The sequence below is a fragment of the Coturnix japonica genome, chromosome 11 (assembly GCF_054131305.1).
Source record: "Coturnix japonica strain WE chromosome 11, WE-NBRP24, whole genome shotgun sequence".
Classification (NCBI taxonomy): domain Eukaryota; kingdom Metazoa; phylum Chordata; class Aves; order Galliformes; family Phasianidae; genus Coturnix; species Coturnix japonica.
Window position 1 is genome coordinate 10948009 of NC_140673.1, and position 24604 is coordinate 10972612.

Genomic DNA, 24604 nt, shown 5'->3' on the forward strand with positions numbered 1-24604 from the left:
TTTGGATGAGCGGTAAGCAGTGGTTCCAACTGAACATGAAATGACTGACTGGAATTGCTCTGTGAGTTGAAGTAAATGCAGCATTAAAGAGGTCAGAAAGGAAATGTGTAAAGGGGTTTAATTTACAAATCTGTGTTGTTCTTTAAATTCTCTTTGTTTGTGAGAATACCTTTTAAAGTCTCTTCTCTACACCATAAGTAACTTCTTTTGCTATGCCCTGCTTGCCCAGATTCTGTCCTTTCCAGTTCGACCCCGTTTATGGGTCAGGATTAGCACAGCACTCACACAGGAATAAAATGTTATGTGCTTTAAGTTGTTCTACTTTACCTGATAGCTGCATCCTTTGTCCCTTTGCCTTTAAAGCTCTGCTTTCTGTTTGTTTCTCTTCCTCTTTTCGTAACTCATGCAACAAGTATGGGCACATTCTCCCCTTGCGCTTTGGAGCTTCTTGTTTCTTCACTTATCTGAGAATCTATTCTGGGATTGTTTCTGTGTGGCTGCATCTGCCGTTTCAGTTGTGCTGGAGTTAAGTAGGGTACGCTTTGTGCTTTTAGTTTCAGTGAACTTTATCACTCACTGTCACAGAATTTTGTTGATGTAAATTGTTTTTCAGATCTTTTACTTCACACTTAAAATTATGTTGATTGTAAGTAGATGAGCTGAAATGACAAAAATAATGGTGTAATTGATTCTTGATAGAGCTCTTTGGACAGGAGACAGTAACAGCTTTAGTTTCCTCGGTGTCTCTGAGCGCAACAGCTTCATCCTTCAAGATGGAGAGGAGACCACAGAAATGACTCTGCTTACAAGAACAGCCTGAGAGCCAGAGGTGTTCAACGTAGAGAGGAGAAGGCTCTGGGCTCATCCGAGAGTATCTTCAGGGGCTATAAGAAGGAAGGAGACAGACTCTTTCACAGTGTCTTTGAGATAGGACAAGGGGAAATGGCTCCAAACTTAAGGAGAGAAGATGGAGATTGGATATAAAAAGTTTTTTCCAGTCAAGGCAGTAAGGTGCTGACAGAGGCTGCCCAAAGAGGTGGCGAGTTGCCCCATCCCTGAAGACATCCAAGGTTAGGCTGGATGGGTCTGTGAGCACCTGATTGATTGGGGGGGGGGGGGGGGGAGTTTGAACCAGAAGGTCTTTGAGAGTCCCTAACACAATTCTATGATTCTAGGACAAGGCTGGTTTAACTCTACAAGCAGGTATGCTTTGTACCTCAATCAAATCTATGTGCATCAATTAATTAATCTATTTGACTAAAAAGCAAAAGAGTAGAGATAAAAGAAAAAAAAATAATGCTATGGAAAACTGATCACAAGCGACTTTACTGGCAAGCAAAGGGATATTGTGCTTCTATTCTGGTCTTTTTCATGGGATCCAAATTCTCTCCTTTATAATACTGCCCATACAAACATTCATATTACTTCATGAATACAATTACACATGTGGACCAAATACGATCAGTCTTAGGTCTTACTGTTTCAGTAAATGGGGAGTGCAAGTTGGGAAGGAGAAGACAACTTCCACTCTCCACATCTGGTAGACTTTAAATTGTTTGCGAGGGTTTTAGAAAGCTTGATGTTAGACAAAATGGGAAGCAAGAGTCTTTTTATATTTTTGTTTCTCTTCATTCTTTTTTAGCTCTTGTTATTTCTGGTCTTGCAGGAACAGCATACTAATTAAAATCATTTTGTCTTCTGAAACCTCCTAGTTGTATTTTAATTGTGGTTTTTAAATGGTATTTTTTCTTCAAACGGAAAGTAATGAGAGAAGTCTGGAAAGTTTCTGATTTATATTTGGTGCAGATTGCTTCTCTAAATGCTTCTGTGTACCTAAATGATTAAGTCTGATTAGTTTGGTTTTTTTTTGACTGTGTGTATTAAATGCCTTCCTAATATAAAAATACAGAATCATTCAGTTGTACTGAAATAGAAGCTATAATTTCTTGAGTGGTAGCATAGCTTAGAAGAACATCATACTAAATAGTTGAGGTTTAATCCATATTGTTTCTGTGGGAACTCAAGAATCATATGTAACAGCATCTAAACTGCCGCTGTGACTGATGGGTTACAACAAGTATGAAATTATGCTTAGGTTCCCCTTTGGGCTGTGTGGGCAACATTCAGCTTGTTGGTTGCAGTGGGGAGAGAAGGTGCACGGTCTGAGAATCCCACTGCCTTGCAATTCTGGTGCCTATGGAGACAGGCTTAGTCATGCTGCATGCACACGTCACATCTTGAGGGAATGTTCTCAAGCACTTGTTATGGCTGGCTGCATGTTGGTCCATGGTGAAGAGCAAGGTGGAGAGGAAGAGGTGGCACTGTTTTCTTTAGGGCTGTGTTTTGCCAAGAAACCTACAGGGGCTTTTCAGAAATGTAGAGACCAAACAGTGGGTGTGAGCGCAGCGCGGCAGTGGATGGCGTTTTGTAGTGCCAACAGTGGGTCACATCTACTGTTGCTCATTTTTACAAGGGCAGCATGGTCTTGTTTATCACTGTAACAATACATAGTTATTGGTGGTGGTGTTCAGCTGTGTTGAAAGTGTTTTTTAAGCTGAAAACTTACTCTATCAAGAATTGCTTTTGTGACTTTTATATCTGTTGTAGTTTTCGTGGAAATAAATAGGTGTTAGCTTTGAAATGACCTACTTAGTATGTCCCTATATCTGGTTAAGTTTCTTACCTGCTGGTTTTTCAGCTCTGTTACTACTTCATGAGTTCTCAAATGCAGAAAGCACTAATGCTCAGAGATTTTTTTCCAAGAAAACCGCATGCATTACCATAATATAAACATATGACAGTCAAGTTCTCTGTGTCCAGAAAGCCTTTCAATTTACATCATGGCTAAAGCCTCGCTGCCTCAGAGTCACGAGATGTACTTTTATCAAACCAGCCTCTCAGCTGCTGCTATAAAGTAGAGCCAGACAGTCCTTGGCACTGATCTTTCTTTTGCTGTTGTGAAGTGCAGGTGGGGTAGATTAGCACCTTTATACAAAAGGCAGTAGATGTTTTCTGGTTGGTTGACTTCACTTGTAAATCTTTAGATGCTGGGTAGGAAAGCTATTTTTTTTATATAGCTCAAATAGCCAGCAGTCAGCACAGATACAGAAACGAAAAGAATGCTTCAAAACTTGTAATAAATATTAATAATAATTGCCCAGATTATTTAGACCATTAGGTTCATTGTAGTGCTGTAGAGTCATCAGTAAATCCAACTTGCTAGAGGCAAAACGATTAGCATGTTCAGGTAAAGTCTTGCAGCAATCATTAGCTCACCACTGAACTCTTTGGTTGACCCTTTTGTTACAGCTGAGAGACTAGGTAATCTGTTTGCTAGATTTCCTTTTTTTTTTCTTGATGTCACTTCTGTGGCTGAAAACAGAAAGCTCCCTGAGGTGGTTATAATATTATACCTTAGCAAGTTTACCAGACAGAACACAATTATCTCAGCAACTGTTTTCATTGTTTTTGTTTGTTTGTTTGTTTGTTTTTTTAAAAGCAAGTTGTATTATTTCTTTGGTAACTGATACCGGAGGTGGATTTCTCCTGTCCTTCAGAATTTAAGTGTAAGGCTATCTAGTTTTGAAAGTTGGTGAACAATTGATCTAGTGACCTACAAGTGCAAAGACAAGGCAGGCTTACTTCATTTTCAGCATTAACCATGTTGCTAGGAAGTAACTGCCACACTGATACAGCCAAAATTGAAGTCAATTGGACATGGGAGCAATGAGTTGATGTTTGGGCTGAGTGATCTTAGATATTCTCCAGCCTTTATGGTAGTATGATTAACCAAAGCAGGTCTGTTGTAATCGTTCTGTGAAACTGTTGCTATGTTTGCATCCTGGAGCTGTGTTTGAAGATTTGTTCTTCATCTCTCTCCTGCAATTGTTCCCTGTGAGCACCTCAGAGTTGACCCCTGAAGCCACTTGGCTGCTGGCTTGGGCCTGGCACTCCCATAGAGCTGTCTTGTGCTAAAGAGGTTGTCACAGATTACTTGTGGCACCTATAGAAAACATACATTTATGCTGACAAAACAGTAAAAGCATGACCAAGGGTTTGGAGATGAGTGATTTCTAGATGATTCTTTTGATATTTGTTTTTCCAAGTTGAGGACTTGACGTGCTGAGACTAAAAGCTAAGCATTTATTGGACTTTTGGCAGATAGTGATTAGCAGGAAACAGTGATGTTTCTAGTGTTGAGAAGAGCATTTGAGCTATTACCAGAGCATGTGAATGGTAATAGCTGCAAGTGCATGAAAAGCTGCTTTTTGTACTTTGAATAGCAAGTTATCTTCTTCCCCTTTCTGACGCAAGTCACATTACAGTTCTGTGCTGACCACCTTCACCTGCTAAGGAAAGGCAAAGCAGATGATGATGTTATAAGAAGGAAATACCTTCATAGAGCATGTAACTATTTCTTCTGAGGAAAAATTAAATACCTTGTTCTTATTTGCTCACCTGTTGTTACTGAGGTGATAACTGGAATTGCCGTTTGCAGACAAGGAGTGTGGGAGAAAACCCTATTTGCCTTGGCTGGTGCTATGTGTAGCAATAGCCCCAGTGATGGATGTTCTGGGAAATCTGACTTACCTGTCTGCCACTGATAGGAGCCAGGGGCAGCTGTTGAAATCTGTCATTAGATGTATGCAATTTTTCTTCAGGACTTGGCAAATAAAATGATGATTTGTTATTTCTGGTTATTGGCACTTCTGATGTTAACGATATGCAATCTTTCAGCTGTGCTTTCACATTGTACTTCAGGCCTTTCTACCAGCAGAGCCTTATATCACAGCTTACATTGGCTTTTACATTCAAGTTTGCTAACTTCCTTCCCAGTGAGAAAGGCAGCCTGAGAATCTGCAGAGTACATGAACCCCAAAGGGACACAGCTGTGGAGAAGGGCCTGCAGCCTCATCTCTTCCCTATCTTTTCAGCATGTTCTGAATGTTGTTTGGAGGATAACCTGATAATTGATGTTCATTGGTACTTGTTCAGTTTTAATTTGCTGGAAATTTGGGCAGCTCTCAATTAGTTCCCTATTGCAGAGAGTAAAAATAAAAAGTATTCTCTGTGCCAGGTGGTACCAAGTTATTTGGATAGGAAATAGGATGTGTGTTCTTGCAGCTTCTAAAGGCTTGTTCTGATAGAGCTCTTGTGAGTGCCACAGAAGCCCTTCATCACATTGGATGCAAATGTTTTTGTTCTTAGCTGCATAGTGGCACAGTGGAGAACTGTAGGAATGCAGCTGTTCCAGTGTCTGTGAGGACGGATGTGAAAGAAACAAGAGCATCATGTCAGGTAGCTGGCTGCAGGAAACCCAAGCCACCCTCTTGAAGTAACATGAGACTAATCTTGGTGTTTTAGAGAAGGAAGAGGTTGGGGGATAGAATACTTGTTGGTAATCAATTCATTAATTCTGCAGGTGTGTGGGCTGAGGAATACTGCATAGGACACACGTGATAGAGCATTTAAATGTAATGTAATTACATTGTAGAGCATATATTAAAAAAGTATATATGTTTGTATGCGATCTATATATACATACACAGAGGGCTATCCTTTAAATCTGTGTAGTTACCCAGTGCTACATGACAACTTATCAAATGTATGGTTCCACTGAGAGAGAAATAAGCACCACTGAAGCTTCATTTGCAGATGTTGGTTGTGCTTGTGTTAGGATGCAGCCTCTGAATGGGAAATGCCTTACCCATGTAATCCAGTTGTCTAATTAGAGTATGCAGGAAAATGTTATTTTTCTTAGGTTGCACCCTTTCTCCTTTGTCTAGTGAATATTAGGCCAAACATAATTCCTGAAGGGACCTGTGATTGCAAGGGTGCTTGGCATGATATATTTGACAGTGCTTGAAAATACCACAGTCACTTTGATTTGCTCTGGGAACATAAGCTCCAGCAAATCCAATAATAGCCCCTATTAGGTCACTGGTTTCCATGATTGGATATAGTTAATAGAAAGCTTTTTACTAATCTGTTTCTTACTTAACTTTGAAGAAAGTTAGCCACCATTTTTGATTTATTTTTTTTAACCTTATTTTGTGCTTTTACTATGTTAGAATGAGAGAGTTCTGCCAACTCATTTCAAGTTTTTTTTGATCTTAACAGCGTATTACAGTGATTAATGTGAGCAAACACATTTTAGTGTTGTCTGCTAGTGGAAAGCACATCTGAGCTTGCTATTAATGAGGCTGTTAAAAGCAGCAAATTATTGCTTGCTGCCTTTAGTTACTGTTGTTATGAATCATGTGACTTGATGAAATAAACTGTTATTGCTGAGCAGCTAGTAACACAAAACACAAACTGAGCAAGAGATCTTCACCTGTTAACAATTAATCTGTTTTAGGAAAAGAGTGATTTTTTTTCTAGCTGGGGGGGCAAGGAAAACTTTCCCAGCTCTTTCACTTCCAGAAGGAATTCCTCAATCAATATAAAATCAATAAGGCAGCCAGGAGTGTGTGTTGTTAGATACATGGCTTATTTGCAAAACAAACACCAAACATTTTATGGGGAAAACTGATTTCCTGTGTCTGTGGGTCTTCTGATTTGTCAGAGTGCATTTTTGCTTCTGGATAACCTCTTTGGTGCAGGGGGAAAGCTAAGATGCACCAGCATACTGCCTGACTAACCCAGTGTGTGCTCATTTCAGTTTCTTGGGCTTTTGTCACAGATCTGCTTCCCTGCAGGTTTTGCTTCCAAAAAGTTCCTGCCGCATTTCTTTGCTCTGAGTCTTATGGCATCTGCAGTGTATACTGAGCTCAAGACCAACATGTGTCAAAATGTGGTGCCCTTGTTGATTATGATTTTTATGAGCTAAATGTTCCCACCTATCTAGGATAATGGTTTTTATGTAGGATGAGTACAGTCTTTCCTTACAATACTGAGGTTACCTTAATGCTTTCTGTGCTACAATAGGCCATGTTTAGAATTGCTTTATTCTGCTCTACGCAAGTACACAGTGATGTACCTAATTTTGGGAGGGACTACCTGAATATGTTCATACATCTTATTGGACTAGATTAGGAAGTATAAAGCAGATGTAGTTCCTACTTGATATAAGATAGATGCTACAAAAGGAATTTCTTTTCCTTGTATGTCTGTGCTGATCCATGTTTTCATGCTTGTCTTGTAAGGAAAGGGATTATCCATTCTGGTTGAAGAGGAGGAAAAAAAAGAGAATAAAAGCTTACTGGGGTAAACCAAGAGACAGATGTTTGTGCTATAGGATGATATTCAAAGATAAGCTGTGCTCCTATCTAGTCATTAAGGAACCTGAAGAGGAAGGAAAGTATCTGTGTGTCTGTATCCAGAAGAAAGGATCTTATGAGTTGTATCACAGAAGATAAATTCACTGGCACAAGCTGTGCAGTATATAGATATGTGAACCAAGTACCTTTGTGACATATGTTGTATACCATAATTCAGCAGAGAACTGTGAAATAAATCTGCCTTGTGACTTGAAGTTAAAGATGTACTTCACAATATCCTTGGTTCATTTCTTTTATTGTGGCAGAATATAGAAGTAAAACAACAACAAAAAAGTGGTGAATGCAGCAATGCAGACATTTCTTTTCTCTAAGTTATATGCAGCCAAATCATTTTGGGGAAGCCAAACCAGAACATTTCCATAGGAAAAGAGGGAAAGTAGTTCTTCATCAATTCTAACATCAGCAGAACGGTATAACAGATGATTATATAAGTACTAGTCTACTGTGATTTGTTGTTGTTTACTTTAAGTCTTAGAAACTCAGGCTAGAGGAGCAAGTTTTCTTCCCTTCTCTTTAATGCTATCAGTTTGGAGTCTGTATTTGAGCTGTTGATAGAACTTTGACTCAAGAAATCGAGGGTAGGAATCTCTTTCCATGTGTATATAAACTTCTTGTTGTGCTTCATCAAAGCAGGACTGTGTTGGTTCTTGTACGTTCTTGATAATGGATTTCTTCACCGGACTGTCAATATTAATCTGAAAGCACAAATCAGCATTACTGAAGTATCATTCAATATTTGCAAAGGAGGGCTGAAGTTAGATGAACTGTACTGAGTGACTTTTATTTCTCTAGTTTTATGTATCCTTTATTTTCAAATCAGAGCTTAATATTTCTTATTGCAGCAGTATCTTTCCTCATAATGTCAGGAAAAATCCATTATCTTTGCAGCTGGATGGGGAACTTGCTCCTTTGGGGAGCAAAAGCCTGGCAGACTTGGAGGATTGGGCTGAATGGAGTTCTTCTTTTGATTTCTGTTTACTCTTGCAAAGGCCAGATTAATATTTGCATGTGGGAATGGCACTGTTCAGGATCTATTGTAGTGAGTTAAGTGGCCCATGGATCAGACTCTTTTAAAGAACATAAAGATAAATGAATTTGGGTCCTAATCTAGCTGTGTGCATACATGCATATATGGTGTGTGTATATATACATATGAACTACTATTGACAAAGCAGTGAAGGCAAGTTTTGGGAGGATGAACTGGAGCCTTCAATCGCTTCATGAGAAGTTCTAGATATCTGTTGCATTTTGTAAGCTATGTTACACTTCAGACTGTACTACAGAGGAAATAAAAAGCTCATATTAGGGTATGTCACCTCTTTTGGAGCCTGGGGTTGAATGTAACTTGCAAAAAGTTTCCTGGCCACATAAATCCTTTTTCTTTGTGATGTGATCTTCTTATAAGCTTCACAAGCAAGCCAGAAGTCTATGTTTTCTTCACTGTGCTCTGTCTTCAAGTAGGTCTTGTAGATCATAGGTCCATCTGTAAATGTTTTGAAAGCCAAACTTCATATACAGCATGCCATGTTTATTACCTTGAGAGGCGTTTGAAGGTAGTAGGGATATTTAGAAGGTGGTGCGTATAACTCTGTTCAACATCTCTAAATATTCTTATTGAAAGATGATATCAAAGTGGGAAATCAAATGCACTAATTCACCCTCTACATAGACATTGTAAATTCTGCATTTTTCTTCATAGCTGTTACAAATCCTCATTCTGTTCCTCTCCTTGCTCTCATACTTCTCTTAGTTTCAAAATAAAGGCTGCTCTCAGAAATCATTGTAAGAGGTTTTTGCTGTGACATAACTTTGACTGTCTGGTGAATGTGAAAGTTCAGCAGCGATGTTTCAGTCAGATTGCCAGCCATGAGCTTTGAATGAGGCAAAAGGAAAGTGGAGGGGAATACTCAGATTGTCTGCTATGGCTACAGTTCTTTCTGCATCTGAGGTGAGAGTGTCTTGGCTGCACACGAGGTTTACAAAGCTACTTTTGCTTTCAGTTTCTTCGGTGTGCTGCATGGTAAACACAGCCCCTTAAGCTGTTTTTCAGTAGCTGCATGTAAGATAAAGAACACAGCATACTGCTTATCTTACTGATTGTGCTTCGTAAGAAGCTCTTTCAGTAATCCAACTGGGATACTAATGTGCATTTACTTACGTTTACTTGTTATCAGTTTCTCAAAAGACTGGGACCACTGTAGCACTTCATCCAAAGACAGCCTTTAGGGGGAAAGAATAAGAGGAGATTATTATGTGTTTGAGACAGAGCTAATTCTATAAAGTCAAATATAATTAGTTATTGAAAAATATGTCCCCTATTTTAAGTGAGATGTATGAATCTTGCATTTGAAAGAGCTTTGTTGTGTATCTTATGTCTTATGCTTACTAAGCATGTTTTCTCTTCAACATAGCAGATAGTTCCATCTTGGTGTTCCTTTCTAATTCCTCTGAAAATAGTATTTACTAATTTAGAGCTGTGCTTAGGTTAAGCACAAGATAAGTAGTGACTTCCTAGATTGTCACCTGTTTGGGATGGGAATTATTGATTGATATGGTTGATTATGCAGTGTTGACACTGGTATTTAGTCGCAAAGACTTTTAGGGGCTCAAATTCTTACTGTAATTTTTAAAGACCCTTCTTGTCCAAGTTGCAGTTGACTTATCAGTTGGGAGCTGAAAATGAGCTCCAAAACTAACATAAATACTGAAAGTCTAACCTCAGCTGTAAGGTACATCCTCTCCATCTCTCTCCAGTTGTTTACAGTACAGTAGGACATGCTATTACTAATTTGGAAACAGTTCTTGAAGATGAAATGAGATTTCTTTGATGTTTGCTATACTCAAATGGCAATTTCATAAGATTGTAGGAGTTTCCTGCCTGACTCTGGGGGAAAAAGTATGGAAGCAGTGAGGTGAGAGACTAAACACAGTAAGGTAAAACAAATGTTTGATGGCCAGACATGTGCATGTTGCTCCACTTAGACCAACTGATTTTTAAGCCTTGCAATTTTAGGAGCTCAACTCTAGTAACTTGGAAAAAATGCTCCTGCTTATGTTAGTAGAAGAAAACACAGGGATGTATTCCAGTGAGTGCTTTCCACTATGAGTCAGCCAGAATTGGGAAGAGAGAGCTTCTCCGAGTGCTCCCTTTTTGCATGAGGTATAGCTTTAGTGATTCTAGAACTGTAGCATGTGAAAGATACTTAGCATCTCAGAAGAGAGATATTCACATATCTCCTTAATTAAAAGCAAAATCATCTTAAGTATGAATGTTGTGTGCGGCTTCATAGGCTTCTGCTGCACTACAGGCATCAGGAGTGTTTTATGGTTTTGAAAACTGATGATTACCCTTTCATCTTTAATTTGATAGAATTCTCTGACCGAGTGTACTGAGGCATAGTGATTATTGTGTCAGGTTTGTGTGATCAGAAATATATTAATACAAATCCTACCCCTATCAAATTACAGGGTTAGTAGTTCTTGCTAGTGTGCTCAATACTCATCCAAAGCTCTTTCCCCCCCCACCCCTCCCATGCGTTAGTGGCTCTCATCTATGGAAACTTGTTATTATGGGAGGTGAGAATCTTTATTCATCTGAACGCTCCCTTTCCTTGGGAGCCACTCCTGAGTCATCGTCAGTGTTACTGATGCAGTTTATTTTTCACTCCTGTCAGCAATAGCATTTGTATATAGAACAAGTGACAGTCTCGTCTGTCTCACTGAGCATCATCAGCTGGGCCACCTTATTTCCATGTCTGATTATTTGCATTTAGCATTAATCTTTGAAGCAGAAAGAACATTACCTGATGGGGCAGCTGACATGGAGGAAAAGCTTTTTACTCTTTTTCTTGTCTTCCCTTTTAAAATCATGAACGTTACTAAGGGAAATGTGAGCATGTGTTATTAATGCCACTCTCATAGCTGCTGTGCTGACTGTGAAGTTTTCTCAGCGTTAATTGGCAAGATGATTCAAATTGCCAGAGAATATCTATTACACTGAGAAATGTGAGTATTCTCCAAAGATATGAGGCTTGGACTCCAATATTTAATACACCAAATGCTACTGCCAGGCCTCGTGGGAGCTGTAGTTTGCTTGTTATGTCCTCCCCAGCGTGTGGGATTTCCCTGGCTGCGCAGCATCAGTTTCCCACAGGCTGAGCCACTGTTGTGTAAAAGTCCATGTTCAGGAGACCCTTCTGGAAATGCACTCTGGATTTCTGCTGAGCTGTCACTTAGCCTCACACAAACGACAGTCAGCAGAAACTCCTCAATACTGCTATGGAGGATGTATTTTTATCCAGTCATTAAATAAGTACAGTGTACAAGCTAGTACCAGTTCTTTGTTGGGCGTGTTGAATAGAAGCTTTTTAGCCACCTTGATGTATGACATGCTGACCAAAACTTCTGGCTATGCCTGGCCTCTATAGAGTTTGGATGCAGCTGATGACTTGCAGGAGGCACTGCTGCTTCTCTTTTCCACTCTACAGCATAGCTTCATGTATGGAAGAACCCACATGACATGTATTCAGTCTCTCCCATTAGTCTGAATTCTTCAAAAGATTTGGCACAAAATTGAACTTCCAAATTCTTTTGGAGCATAAACCTGAGATTAAACCAAGGATTAGCTCAGGCCTGTGCCTAAATACTTAAACTAAAACTCCCATCTGGGATACACGCCACTTCCAATAGCAAATTGCTAATGTACACTTAATATACTGCAAAGCAATTAGCTGCATTGCAGGTGATCAGCTGGAGCAGTTGTGAAGATGCTGCATGCATCTGCATGATTTTAGGCTTGTAAAGAAAACTCATAGTGAATCCTCTGGGTTTTACATCTCTGTCCTATTCAGAGAGCCGCATGTACTGCGGAATGTAAGAACTTTGTCATTACTTACCTAGAAATGATCCTATTTTCTTCTGCTCTGAATGTCTTGCAAAGCCAGCAAATATTTGGACTCATTCTCCTAAACATGAGAACTATGTGAGTTTTAAACCTCCTATACTGATAGCTGACTATCTTAAAATTCTGCTTGTAATTCAGTCTCCCATGTCGCAGCGCTGCCTGCTCTATCAGTATAATTATTTTGGACATCTAATCTTTATCATCTTTTATTTTAAAATTACCAGTACTCCAAAATGTATTTTTGTAGCGTGCAAAAATGTAGGCAGTTTAACAAATATTTCTAAAGGGAGAAAGAAATAGAGCTGGTATTTCTCTTCCTTCCCAACTTCAGTTAGTGAACTGGACTTCACTAACAGGAGAAGTGAAACAGGTGGTTATTTCTTTTCTGAAAGGACAAGTACACCTGGATCAAGAATCAGAGCTCAGTGTGAACTGGACAATGTTCAGTAACTTAATTATGAGGCACTAATTTGCCCCGCAGTTACGGCTAATAAATTCTGATTAAAACCTGGTCTTTTTCTTTCATATAGAGATGATATTCGTGAGAGCAGGTATGATCTGTACTAAGGACAAGGTTGTTAAGAATATATTCACATACACACAGGAAAACAACCAAACAACCAAACACGCAAGAAACACAACAACAGAAAAGCATAACAGAAACCCCATCAATGTTTTCTGACCCAGATTATACCCCTCTCTGTTTTCTTTAAAGAGAGATCAAACACTGTGCAAAGATTGCAAGGGATGGAGAGTGAGTTTGAATAGATCTGCCTGAAAGCAAATCAATTATCTTGCACATTATTTATTTTAGTTCATAGTTTCTTTCAGGTTTGGGTTTGACTGGCATATACTATTCTGGCAGCCTAGTTTTCCTTCCAACTCAAACATGATCAAACACAAAAGGAGACCATATCTTCTGTACTTGTGAAATGATCCTGAGCTTAGTCTTATTAATGTCCAAATCCAGTTTGGTATTACGTGAGAATCTTACCCAGTAGATTTCCTACAGGATATTGAAGCTTCTTAACTTCCCTGTGCGTGGTACTGCAGCCAGGCTGTTTGTGCTCCCGCAGCCCTGTAGAACTGCCAGTGACTGTTGCTCATTTCCTACTTTTGTGGAATTCTCCGAACTATGCTCTGCTTGTTTTCTGTATAACTTCCTCTACGTTTGCCTAATCATATCACTAGTATTCACTGTGATCTCACCTTCTGCATATAAGGGATGTTTTAGAACAATGCAATATTCTATATTTAAAGTCGTTACACATTAAATTCTGGTGTATGATTATCAGCCATCCCCATTGCCTTGTTTTAGTCTACCTAGTGTCCTCTTATTTTGCATATCTTCATCTTATGCTCACAGGTCACTGAAATACACACAAAACACAACCTTTGAAACCTGTAGTTAGTACTGCATGGCAATTCCCTCAAAATATGAGATGCAGCAGTAATTCAGTTACTTCCATCTATATTCAAAGTGTCATTCATTAACTTTATTTTTGTTAAGGCGCATGGAGGACTCACATTACATGAGATATTGTTGCTCTGAGTGACGTTATAAAACAGGGTTTGAGGTTTGAAAGAAAATGCAGTGCCCCAGAGCTGGCTGTGTGCATGCATTTGCTCTCCAGACAACCAAGGCTTCATAATTCTCTTTACATAGAAAGTGTTTCTGAATAGGCCAAGGAACAAAGTGTGCTGATCTTAGGTTTTTTTTTAAAATATTTTATCTTTATCCTTGGATTTTCTTCATTCCACAGAAGTATGTAGCCTGTACTCCATCAGTTTGTCGCTTGTTACTGCTGGCGGTGATGTTATTCTATAAACAAAACAGATCCAGCACACAAAGCTACAACGTGCCCTCGTGCAAAGTGTGCCAATTTTGCATTGGCTGAATGTCACAAGTACAGCCTGTGACCTTGCCTACATTTGTGCCCTATTCTCTGTTGCAAATGGTAGCACACGTACGTCATCACTTTTCTGCTTTGGTAATTCAGCTGGCTATTTGGAGGCTGCAGGAGCCGATTTCAGCTGGTACATACAAATGTTTGATGAGTGGGGTGGGGGATATCAGGCAACACTATTTTTTGTAATAATTCACAAACTTTATTAAGGCATACGACCTGTGCTTTCCACAGATTATTAATTGAAGAAGTCATCACACGGCTACGATACTTGCAGAGGAATTACCTGTCTGATAAATGAATCTAAGACATGAGGGTATTGTGTACAAGATGTGATACCAATCTAGAGCATTACCTGTTTTTGAGCTCCAGCGTAAGCTTTCATAGATTCTCTATAGTCAGAACAGACCTCTGAGAACATCCAGTCTGACTGTCCACCTATCACCAATATTTCTCACCAAACCCTGTCCCCCCTGGTACAATATCTAAATATTTCTTGATCACATCCAGGTCTGTTGACTCCACCACCTCCCTGAGCAGCCTGTTCCATTTTGACTCATAGCATCTGTATGCCAGGCCAGTGAACCTGTAAGCATGTAACCAGGTCAGGGTCAGGAGGGGAAGGCTGGCTTTGTATGCGTGTGTATCTGAAAGTTCTTTTGTATAACCTTAAATATCTTATTTTGGCAAGATCATCTCGTAGTAAACTTAAACTATGTAGTGACTAAGTATTGTTCATGAGTAATTAGTGACATTGTGATCAAACATATTACACTAACTACAAAAAGAACACAACATGCTTCAATGACAAGTTGTCTGATCAAGCCTGTATTATGCCCTCCCTCCTATTACATAGCTATTCCACTAGATGTCATCTGACATCACTCTGAAGGAAAAGGTGCAAGTAATCTTTGTACCAGTTCAAATAGATCTCATGCGGGTGAGTGTAGGTTTCTGCAGGCTCTGGGGAAACCCTTTGATTGTAGTGAATGGCATTATCTAGTCTGAAAGGGGTTTCTTATCCAGCCAGGAGAGAGAAGGAGGCAAGCACATAGCTGAGGCTTTTGTTGGACAGGCTGTCTAACATGGCTTCTTATAGAGCCTTGTTTATTTGAAACCTTAGATTGCATGCATAAGGGCACAGAATAACTGCGATGTTGTAAAGGCATGTGCTGTGTAGGAGCCAGTGACTGCCTGGTTCGTGCAGTAGTTGAACAGGACATGCTTTAGAGGAGGAAAATAAAGCAAAGGAAACAGAAAAGGCAGTGATGGAGAGAGAAACAACTATCAAGCCAGAGCTGCTTGTCACTTATTCTGATCAGTTCTTTTTCCAAGGATTAAATATATTGTCTAAACTAGCTGTTAATTGATGACTATTTTTATTGCAATTCTTTTCTTGTCAGCAATAATAATGCTTCCAGACAAGCTCTTGCTCAAAGCTTTATATTTCTTTCCATTCTTTCCCATGTTTGCTCATTAAATAGTATCCTTATTAATCCTCATGCTTTCTCTTTATTCTTCTTTTGCTGTTACAGTCAGTCTTTCCTGTTTGGGTTTCTATTTTAATGCTCCTCTTGCTCATTAAGCACCTCGCCTACCTGAACCTGTTTCACACCAGTGAACTTGGAAGTCCTGTCTGCCTCATTCTCTGTGTTGTACCCGCTCTTTCCATCCACCCACATGCTCCATTGCTTGTACACTTCTACTCAGCCTCCTTTTTCTCCTGTAGTACACCCACATGCTGGCATTTGTGAATGCAGGAACACTGCTTGCCTGGGCTTGCCTTGTATTCACATCCTTGAGGCTCTGTCCTACAAAGGCAGGTAAATAGGAGCACTGAAAGCGTGCCAGTTGATGTAGACCTGCATGTGAGAAAAGGCACTGGGAGGCTTTTGTTTTTCCTTGAGGAGCACAGAAAATAGATGCTCTGATCTGTGTTCTATTCAGTGAGTGCACATAGTGTATAAAAGAAAAATGGGTCAAAAGTCTTGCATTTTACTTACTATGGCCACTGAGTTTTCCAGACGACGGTCATATGTTCTAGGCTATATCTTACATTGTGGCTTCAACCAGCCATGTCTTGGACCAGTTCCTTTGTTGGGAACTTTCTTGCCATATATTTGAAAGTAACCTCAAGAAAAGTTAAGATCAGCAAGTAACAAACATCCTTGCCCAGGGCAACAGACAACAAGACAACAACAGTTGTCTGCTATTAAATGGGTAGTGAAAATATACTCTGCTTGTAGAGCATAGCTTGCTAGTGCTTGCTAACCTGAGGCGTGGGAATTGTTTCCATAGTTATGACTTCTTCAGGTTTTGCCCATGGAGTTTGACAAGTCTTATGTTGTCACCAATATCTGTGTACTTAAATAACCACCTGCTTAGAGAAAGCAGTCTGGAGTATGGCTGAAAAGTCTAGATAGGTGTTCTGAAAACCTTCTCTCTATCGTATGCTTTAACCTTTCTCTTCCCTTTTTCTTCCTAAAAGCCATGATGTCATTGTGTGAGGGTGACATTCTGCAACTGGTAAGGCAGAGGAGGAAATCATGTGACTGGGTGCTTGCAGTGCTTTGAACAAGAACATTCAGCCCTGCCATTCAATCAGGCTTCAGAGAGGTGGATGCTGTGGTTGGGTACGAAGCACTGTGTGCCCCTACAGCACTTTGTCAGGCTCCTGTTAGCAAGCTCACACATCTCAGCAGTATGCAAGGATATTTACATGGGCATCGTGTGGGTGGATTCATTTTGAAGGCGCTCATTCTCTGTGGCAATGCCCTCATTAAGAGAATTATTGTAGTTTGTTTTTGGTGTTAGTTTACTGATTACTGTATGCTTCAAGTTGGTCAGAACATTTGACCTGTTAGCCTGGGTCTCCTAACCCTGTTGTTCATCTCAGCACAACAGTTCCCAGCTGGCCATTGAGTTTTGTTCGTGTATTCAGTGTTTACTGTTTCTTCAGACTGGCATGAATAAATGCACTGTGTAGCTTAACCTCACTGCAGATCAAATTCTGTTCAATAGCAAGTCTTCCCTCTGTATATCTAAATTGGTCTTGACTTGCGTAGTTGATGACCCATCCAGTAAATACAGTACAGATTTTCCTATAAGTCTGGAAGTAAAAAGTTTAAAACTCATGTGCTTATGAGTTATTAGCACAATATGTTTATTCTGTTTTAAAGATCGTCCTCTAATTACAGAGCACAGTAATTGGATAACACAAATAAAAAGCCTCTGACTCTCATTTCCAAGGATGTTAGATTTGTAGGCAGTTGTAATGTCATTTAAGTGCTTTGGCTGTATAACAGACTTAGAAGAGTGGCTGACTTGCTTTGTTTCCCTCTGTGCACAGGTCTAAAGAGTTGCTGAAAAGTTTAGATTTCTTTATTTCTTATTGAAGTTGTTCTTCACTTTATTAGTAAAAGAGGCCATGTGAAAGGCTGCCATCACAGCTCAGGTTAGTGCTTTGGGGCTGTTTAGGCTGCTTGAAGAAACCAAAGTTCAGTGCTCGGTGCAGTTTTAGTACTGGAGATCACTGAGATCTGTCAGCTGCTTTCTGGTGCTGTTTGGAAAAGAGAGTGAGGACTAAGTTTATTTCTGAAATACACACATCCATGCTTTGTAGATCTTAAATCTTTGTGACTAAGACCTTTTGAGCTGTGATAGTCTGAAAACACCAGGGACAATCTTAACTCTGCCTGTTTCTGAGTATATAGGAGAAATTTAAATCATCCAGTGAATAGTAAATAAGAACTTGTTTTGCAGTTTCTACTCATGTCTAATGAATTAAGATTTCCTTTCACAGAGCTTTGCTCATGGAGATCACACTCCGAGATAATTAACACATGTCTCTGAATGGAAGATGAAAACATCTGTTTTTTCCACCTATTGTCATCTGGTCTTTTCTTGTCAAACCCATTTCACAGCCACAAAGGAGATAGTGACGTCCGGAAAGTCCATTACTTGAGAATGTGGGCACAGACAGATGGCATTTAGGAGTCTGAGGTGGTGAAACTGTAGTGTTCTTAACCATCTCAGCTTGGCATCGCCTTTGATTTCCTTCCTGCTATGGTGTTCAGAGTGCCTCCAACAACAGGCTTAATATACATGTCTTTTTGTTATGTGTGAAAGACCCATATAGTGTCATACCATGGTTTCAATCCTGTGCTCCATGTGATGGCTGCATAACACCAACTGTTTGGGGAGAGCCTGCCACATTCTGCAGGGCTCAGCCCACAGCTGTGACACCCATCTGCAGCATTGGGGCTGACGGTGTGCAGGGCTGGGAGGAGGAGATGAGTAAGAAATCATGGATGAACTTGATAGAGTACATTCACCTTGTAAGTGAACTGGGGGTCACAAAAAGTAGTCTTTAATCCCTTCGGTCTGTGTGTTCTGCTGTGCTTCTGAGCCCCGCGGGACTCCATTTAGGCAGTGTTTCAAGAAAAGAGGTCACAGCAAAATGAATGTGCTGCATTTTGAAAGAGATTTTGCAGAAATGATTAGAAAAACCTGCAATAACTCTTGGATGTTTAAAAGCATGTCGATGAAGTGTCTTAGAATGCTTTGCACATTGTTTCAGTTGTACCATTGAACTATCACTTATAGCTGCTTCTCTTTATTAAATAGATGGCTATGGACAGCACAGTAAATCTCCGTTGAATACTTAGACCATGTTTAAACAACTGGCTTTGTATGTCCCTGCTATAGCAACAGGGCTATAATGCTGGGCTTATGACAGCATCCCATAGACAGCTCTGGGTTTCTGCTGCACTGTTTATTCTGTGTCAAAACTCAGTTGTGCTGCTAGGGCCTCTGGAGCAGGCTGGGATGGCTCTGGAGGTAGGAACCCAGGTAGCTGACCTGTGTAGTTCTCCCATTCTTATTGCAGAAAGAGGTGTGGGCAGTGCAAGTCCTCTATTGGAGTCAACAGTGGCTGCTGTGGAACTCAGACCCATTGGAATCCTCCAGAGCCTGCCTTCCCCTGATGGTTTTCCAGCTCTAAGGGTATTACACTGAGTCAGAAATGTTATACCCACCATTACCCCATCCTGCAGTCTACCCAAATGCAGGCAACTTCTGACACTCTTTCCTGGCAGTAACAAGTAATTGGAAACAATACCCCTATTTTGCCATGATATATATAATTTTGCTTAGATCACAACAAAATTGTGAAACTACAGCTTTGGGGTATAGAGTTGGGCCTAGATGAGTTCAAGAGGTTTAAGTTCAGAATAGTGGCATCACTTAAATGTAGTGCCAGTAGCAAAGGCAGCTGATGTCTCGTATTTAACAGGTTTTGTGGGAGCACTTGTAGTGCTGTGAGTACGTCCTGTGATATGAGCAGTGGATGTAGATGGCTGCTGCTTTGAGGAGGTAACCAGTGCTGATGAGACCTGGTTCCCTAAGCACAAAGATGAGCAGAGGTACTCATCTTTTGAGGCTTTTAAACTATGCGATCACTTGGTATGTGGGAGGCATGTTAGGACAAGCATGAGGATACACTGGTGTGGGAGTCAGCTGTTTTTTGGTATCAGTGTTAGAAGTGGAAGGATGTGCTGCACAGCAGCCACCAGGCTGCGATGATGAGGCGATGGTGACAGCAACTGCCACACTGCTGTGTCGCATCCAGAAGAGCTGTTTTCCTTCCCCAGAGGCACAGAAGTCCCCAAAGGGCGGCAGCAAGTCCCCATGAGCTGATGTCTGTGGGTCTGCAGCGACGCCATTTGGTACAGAATAGCTCACTGTGCCTGACTAAGCTCATGTTATTTTTGGGAAAGTGAGAATCTTCAGTGGGGAGATTAAGTCCTGTGTTGCCAGCCATATGATAGCTGTCTCTCATGATGGTAGCTCATCCAGACCAGGAGAAGCTTGGGTTTATTTTCATTACAAATTCTAATGTCACAAGATTTTCAGACACAGGCACTACCAAACTTGTACTTGCATAGTTCATGTATAACGGCAACTTCTTTTTCCTTAGTCCCATGACAGTACAGGCTACACATAATGTTGCATATTTTACAGGGTAAACTTAATAGAACATTCACAGTGAAATTTAATGCCCGTTGTTTGCTGTTGTATAGTACTAACACCACAAGTAATGTGACTGCTGGTGAGTCTCACCCGTTACCGCCTCCCTACGTAAGCAAGTGTGATTGATCTGCTGTGCTCAACACATCAGCATCGAGCTGGATTAACTGTGAGGGCAGTGATGAGGTGATTTCTATATTTGAGATTTGACTCAGGTGCCGGCAGCTGGGGGAGTATGAAAAAGAGATAGGAAACTTGGACCTGCTTTTGTGTTTTCTTTGTGGGGGGGGATGATGTGGATTGAAAGGGTGGTTGTCTATGTGGGATCCCCTACTCTGGATAACCAAGGCTGTGTCTCTGCAGAATGGGTAGGAGAGAGAAAAGGATATGTGCTGTGGGGAAAGCATAGTAATTGAATAAAGAGATGGGAAGTAGTGACCTAGTAGAATGTAAAACAACGGTGTGTTTCACTGCTTGGTTGTAACTATAATACCTACTTTGTATTTTTCAGTAGATTTAATTGAAAAGTTTATTTTGCAATAAGTTAAACGGAAAATGAACAGAAAAGATGCTACATATGTTTGTTGAGCACAAACATAATAAAAGTACAGCTTATATAATTCTTACATAACTTAGAATATATCAATTTTAAGAGGAGTCGATATATATTTACATCACACAGTATTATCATGGAGCTGCTCTATACACTTATTAACACTTCACAGATTTCAAAAAGCCATTACACAGTCTCATCTGAGCCTTGTTGTCTTATGTACAAAACTGTCAGTCATCCTTATTCTTCTTCTGAACCTTTATCATCTTTTCCCATCAGCTGTTCTTTGGGTTTCTAACCCTTGGTTCAACATTCACAGTAGAGTTCAAGTAATAAAGAGCATCCATCTCCTGTCTTGATTCCACGTTTTAAGGAAGGAGAGGATTTTCACCACACATTGCTTTCACACTTGCAGCAGTCTTGTTAGCTCTTATCCTGAGTTTTCTTGCCCACAGTGCTGTTTGCATCCCTCTTGCACCACCTCCCAAGGCAGGTGTTTTCTGTGCCAAGATCCAGACACCTTGAAGAATGTGTTCACAGCACATTTGACAGAGTCTACTTGACTCCTTGTTATCTCAACCATGTTATTTTGAATTGTTGGTCTGCAGCTGGTTCAGAAGGTTCAGGTAGGCTTTGGATTTTAAGAATCTGGGATATGAATCCCTTTCCATAAGGATGTAGACAGTTCTCTGGGCTTCATCAAAACTGCTGTGAGTTGGGTCTTGAGCCTTTTTGGCTGTTGCTTCCCTCATCTGATGGTCAATATTGATCTGGAAGGGGAAAAACAATTGTCGGTGACACATTAGAAATGTATTCTGTACCTGTATGTTGGTACTGACAGCAAGTTAGTTCTTGGACTTAGAATTCAGTGTGATTTTTGGTAGCTGAAGTGCAGAATGAGGAAATATTAAAGTTTATAACCCAGTCATGTGCAATAGAAATACTGTTTCTTTAGAAATCAGAGGCAATAAAACTAAATGATAGAGAAAGTAGTAAAACAACCTCAAGTTAAAACAACAGGAGAAATCTTGTGTAGGATGTGTCTCCAGTTAGGTATGCAATTGATACACACAACTTTTAATTCTCTAGCGTGCCCCCATATTTTAAAGGGCTGTTACAACCCATAGCATTCCTACTAGCAAGGTTTACTTTCAGGTATCTGACTCTAAGCACCAGCAGTAATTCAAACTGGGCTGACTCAGCATTGTGTGCTGATCCACTGGCTCTGTTGCTAGCACTGTCGCACTGCCTACGTTGTGTGGCTCTGCTTGTGAGGTCTGATTATCTCACAGCTGCATACAGCAATGGCACAAGCGTGCTTGTAAAACGTGTGGCTGGATCTTCTTCCTGTCTAACTGAATGAATGTGCGCACATCTCAATGCTTCTATCTTCTGATTTCTTTTCAGTATCTCTGTGATAAAACTGTACAGGTAACACTGAACTTACCTGTTTAATAGCATCTGATTGAACGAACTCCTCATAAATCCTCTCTGCTTTGCCATGTAAGTGGTCAGCTTTGGTTTTTTTGTAATCTTCACAAGCCAGCCAAAACTCTATGTTCTCCTCACTGAACTCTGATTTCAGGAACTCCCGAAAGACACCTTGACCACCTGCAGCCAACATAAATACACACATAGAGCATGATATTTGTGTTTGGGGGGGGTGAAATAAAGAGTTCGTAGCAGGGGTTCTGTTGAAATCTTGAGTATAAAATCTTGATGGGATGCTCCGTTCTTCCCTTCTTTTACATTTTGCAAATATTCCAGTTCCAAGGGTAATGGGACTCTTCCTAATGACATCTAGGGGCTTGTAGATCTGGAACCTGGCTACCAAATAACATCCCTGGATTCTAGGCTTCCCTAAATGGAGTCACCTAGGGTTCAGCTGAAAACAAAATTCCAAATTGATTTGATGTTGTATGCAGGCTGAAAAGTGGTCAAAAAAGCATTGATCTGGGCCTGCAAGGGTTTATTTACTCTTCTAGGAGGAGGAAATGGGGATGTAGGGAACACAAAGCCTTAGGAGGAAATTAGAACATAACAGCTGAGAGTGACTAAAAGGCAACAAGCCATTCTCTGTCAGTGTTTGCACAACGCTACAGCTTTGCATATTTGGTGAACTTCGGATTAATAAGAATGATGATGATGATTCTTCAGAACAAGGACAATGTAATACTGAAGTAATGTACTTACTTTGGCTGGCCAGGAGCTTTTCCAAAGACTGGGACCACTGTATTACTTCCTCTGCAGAAAGCCTGTGTTGACAAATGAAGGAAAAGGTTTGAGGCAAGAAGCCATGTGTTTTCTTTTGTGTGTTTAAAGGAGACAGGTTTTATTATTCTATTCCAGAAATATGTACTGTGTGTTTATTAAACTTACGGCTTTCTCAGTGCAGATGTGAGAGCCCACACTGAGAAAATAACCAGAAAAATAGAAACATAGGGGTTTAATGGTTATCCTGAATTCTATTTCCAGAGAGATGAGCTTTTACTGTGACTATCAGCAAATAATATTTTATCCGTGCTACTTTTTCCTTATTTTTGAAATGAGACTTGTAATTCCCCTGTTATACTCTTGTATGTGAAGCCATTATATTGTATGTGAAGCCTCCTGTAAGCCATTATAGAATGAGTACAGTGTGCCTCTGAGGAAAAGAGATTTAAGTGAGGTGTCCACTCTGCCCTCATTTGATGCAAACAAGAAACAGCTTCTAGTTCCACATATAGTTTCTGCTTCCTAACGTTCACCTCTTTTGAAAGTTCCAGCTGTTGTTGTTATATTAGAAATAACTTCTAAGTGTGGAAGTAGGATAAAAATTAAAAGAAAACAAGTTTGACTATTTAGTAATCTAACTGTATGTTTAAATTTGTCTTTACTTTTTTTCTGTACTTACATGACATTCCTGGCGTTAGAAGACTTGATCCCAGATTCAAGATGTGGTACCATGCACCTCAAATAGTTCTTGAGGTCTGCACCACTGAAAACAATGAATAGGCATTTGTAATCCATTGGAGTTATAGATGCATTTCTTTTCTAAGTGAATTTCTTGAAACTTAAAGGCCAACAGCTCCATCCTATGACTGAAGTCTGGAAAGTCATGTATCCATGTAGTTATTTTTTAAAGACTAAGAGACTCCTGGCGTCTCCAAAATCTCATCCTGCTTACTTAAATGAAAGAGCTGGTTGGTATTAGCTCGAACTGTTTCTAGCAATGCTATAGTCCTGGCCTTTAGGTGGGCTTTATAGTCCTTTAGCCTGAAAAAGGTGTAAATTCTTTATCTCCAAGAGTTACTATTATTTTCATTTCTAATACATTAGAGTTTATACTAAGATATCTATACATATACTTACAAAGCCTTTTGCTTCTTTTTATGGATTTTGCCTTCTGCAAGCTTGCAGTCCTCCTTTCCATTTAATTCAGTCATGTTGTTATGGGAAAAAAATAATCCTGGCATTTTACTGAACTTTGATGGGAAGCGCCTCTTGCAGCGATAATCCTCCAAGCACCAAATGTCAGTTTTCTGCCTGCTGCTGCCTTTTTATTGACGCAGGCAGCCCCACTAGTTGGTGTGAACAGATCTGTTTATCATGTAGCCTTCACCACAAACTGTGGAAGTTCCCTTTTTTTCAGCGCGCGGTGACGTGAGTCTTTTGAGAAAGAAAACAGACAGCAGCGTCTCGTGGTTGAGGTTAAACCGGATGAGACTGATTTACTTTAGGTTTGTTTTGTGTGTCCGTGATACTGAAAACCCCAAATATCCCCTCTAGAATTTTGAATTCTTCTCTTTCTCTGGTGAATTCAAATCAGCGTTTCTTCTTGAGTTCATCTAATGGGCCCCAAATGTTGCAGTTTAACCTTGAAAGAATTCACCTATTATGTGTCTTGTACACCATATATGTTTTAGGATTGCTTTCTTTTTGTGGGTCAAAAGGA

General features: G+C 40.1%; 2 protein-coding genes and 1 long non-coding RNA gene across 3 annotated transcripts in view; 1 reads left to right on the top strand and 2 right to left on the bottom strand.

The window, feature by feature from the left end:
• The window catches only part of LOC107317179 (uncharacterized), an 87508-nt gene that overhangs the window by 8365 nt on the left and 54539 nt on the right, over positions 1-24604 (top strand). The window lies entirely within an intron of this gene.
• RGS13 (regulator of G protein signaling 13) lies at positions 7500-13315 on the bottom strand. The gene is made up of 5 exons (XM_015869530.3): positions 13178-13315; positions 12176-12244; positions 9439-9500; positions 8597-8763; positions 7500-7975 (listed from the first exon to the last, which is right to left on the bottom strand). Exons 2-5 carry the CDS (start codon positions 12238-12240, stop codon positions 7760-7762), a joined length of 510 nt encoding a protein of 169 aa, XP_015725016.1. The 5' UTR covers positions 12241-12244; positions 13178-13315; the 3' UTR covers positions 7500-7759.
• Positions 20621-24185, bottom strand: RGS1 (regulator of G protein signaling 1). Its single transcript, XM_015869529.3, has 5 exons — positions 24022-24185; positions 23564-23647; positions 22864-22925; positions 22118-22281; positions 20621-21440 (listed from the first exon to the last, which is right to left on the bottom strand). Exons 1-5 carry the CDS (start codon positions 24123-24125, stop codon positions 21255-21257), a joined length of 600 nt encoding a protein of 199 aa, XP_015725015.2. The 5' UTR covers positions 24126-24185; the 3' UTR covers positions 20621-21254.

What these genes read in the sequence shown, in the direction of transcription:
- RGS1 (XM_015869529.3), bottom strand. Translation starts at nt 24,125, where the DNA reads ATGCCAGGATTATTTTTTTCCCATAACAACATGACTGAATTAAATGGA. An exon ending in AAAGCTCCTGGCCAGCCAAA is followed by an intron (nt 22,282 to 22,863) that starts GTAAGTACATTA and finishes TGTTGGCTGCAG; the next exon opens with GTGGTCAAGGTGTCTTTCGG. An exon ending in AATCAGATGCTATTAAACAG is followed by an intron (nt 21,441 to 22,117) that starts GTAAGTTCAGTG and finishes TTCCCCTTCCAG; the next exon opens with ATCAATATTGACCATCAGAT.
- RGS13 (XM_015869530.3), bottom strand. Translation starts at nt 12,240, where the DNA reads ATGAGTCCAAATATTTGCTGGCTTTGCAAGACATTCAGAGCAGAAGAA. An exon ending in GAAAATAGGATCATTTCTAG is followed by an intron (nt 9,501 to 12,175) that starts GTAAGTAATGAC and finishes TTCCCCCTAAAG; the next exon opens with GCTGTCTTTGGATGAAGTGC. An exon ending in GAAACTGATAACAAGTAAAC is followed by an intron (nt 8,764 to 9,438) that starts GTAAGTAAATGC and finishes AAACATTTACAG; the next exon opens with ATGGACCTATGATCTACAAG.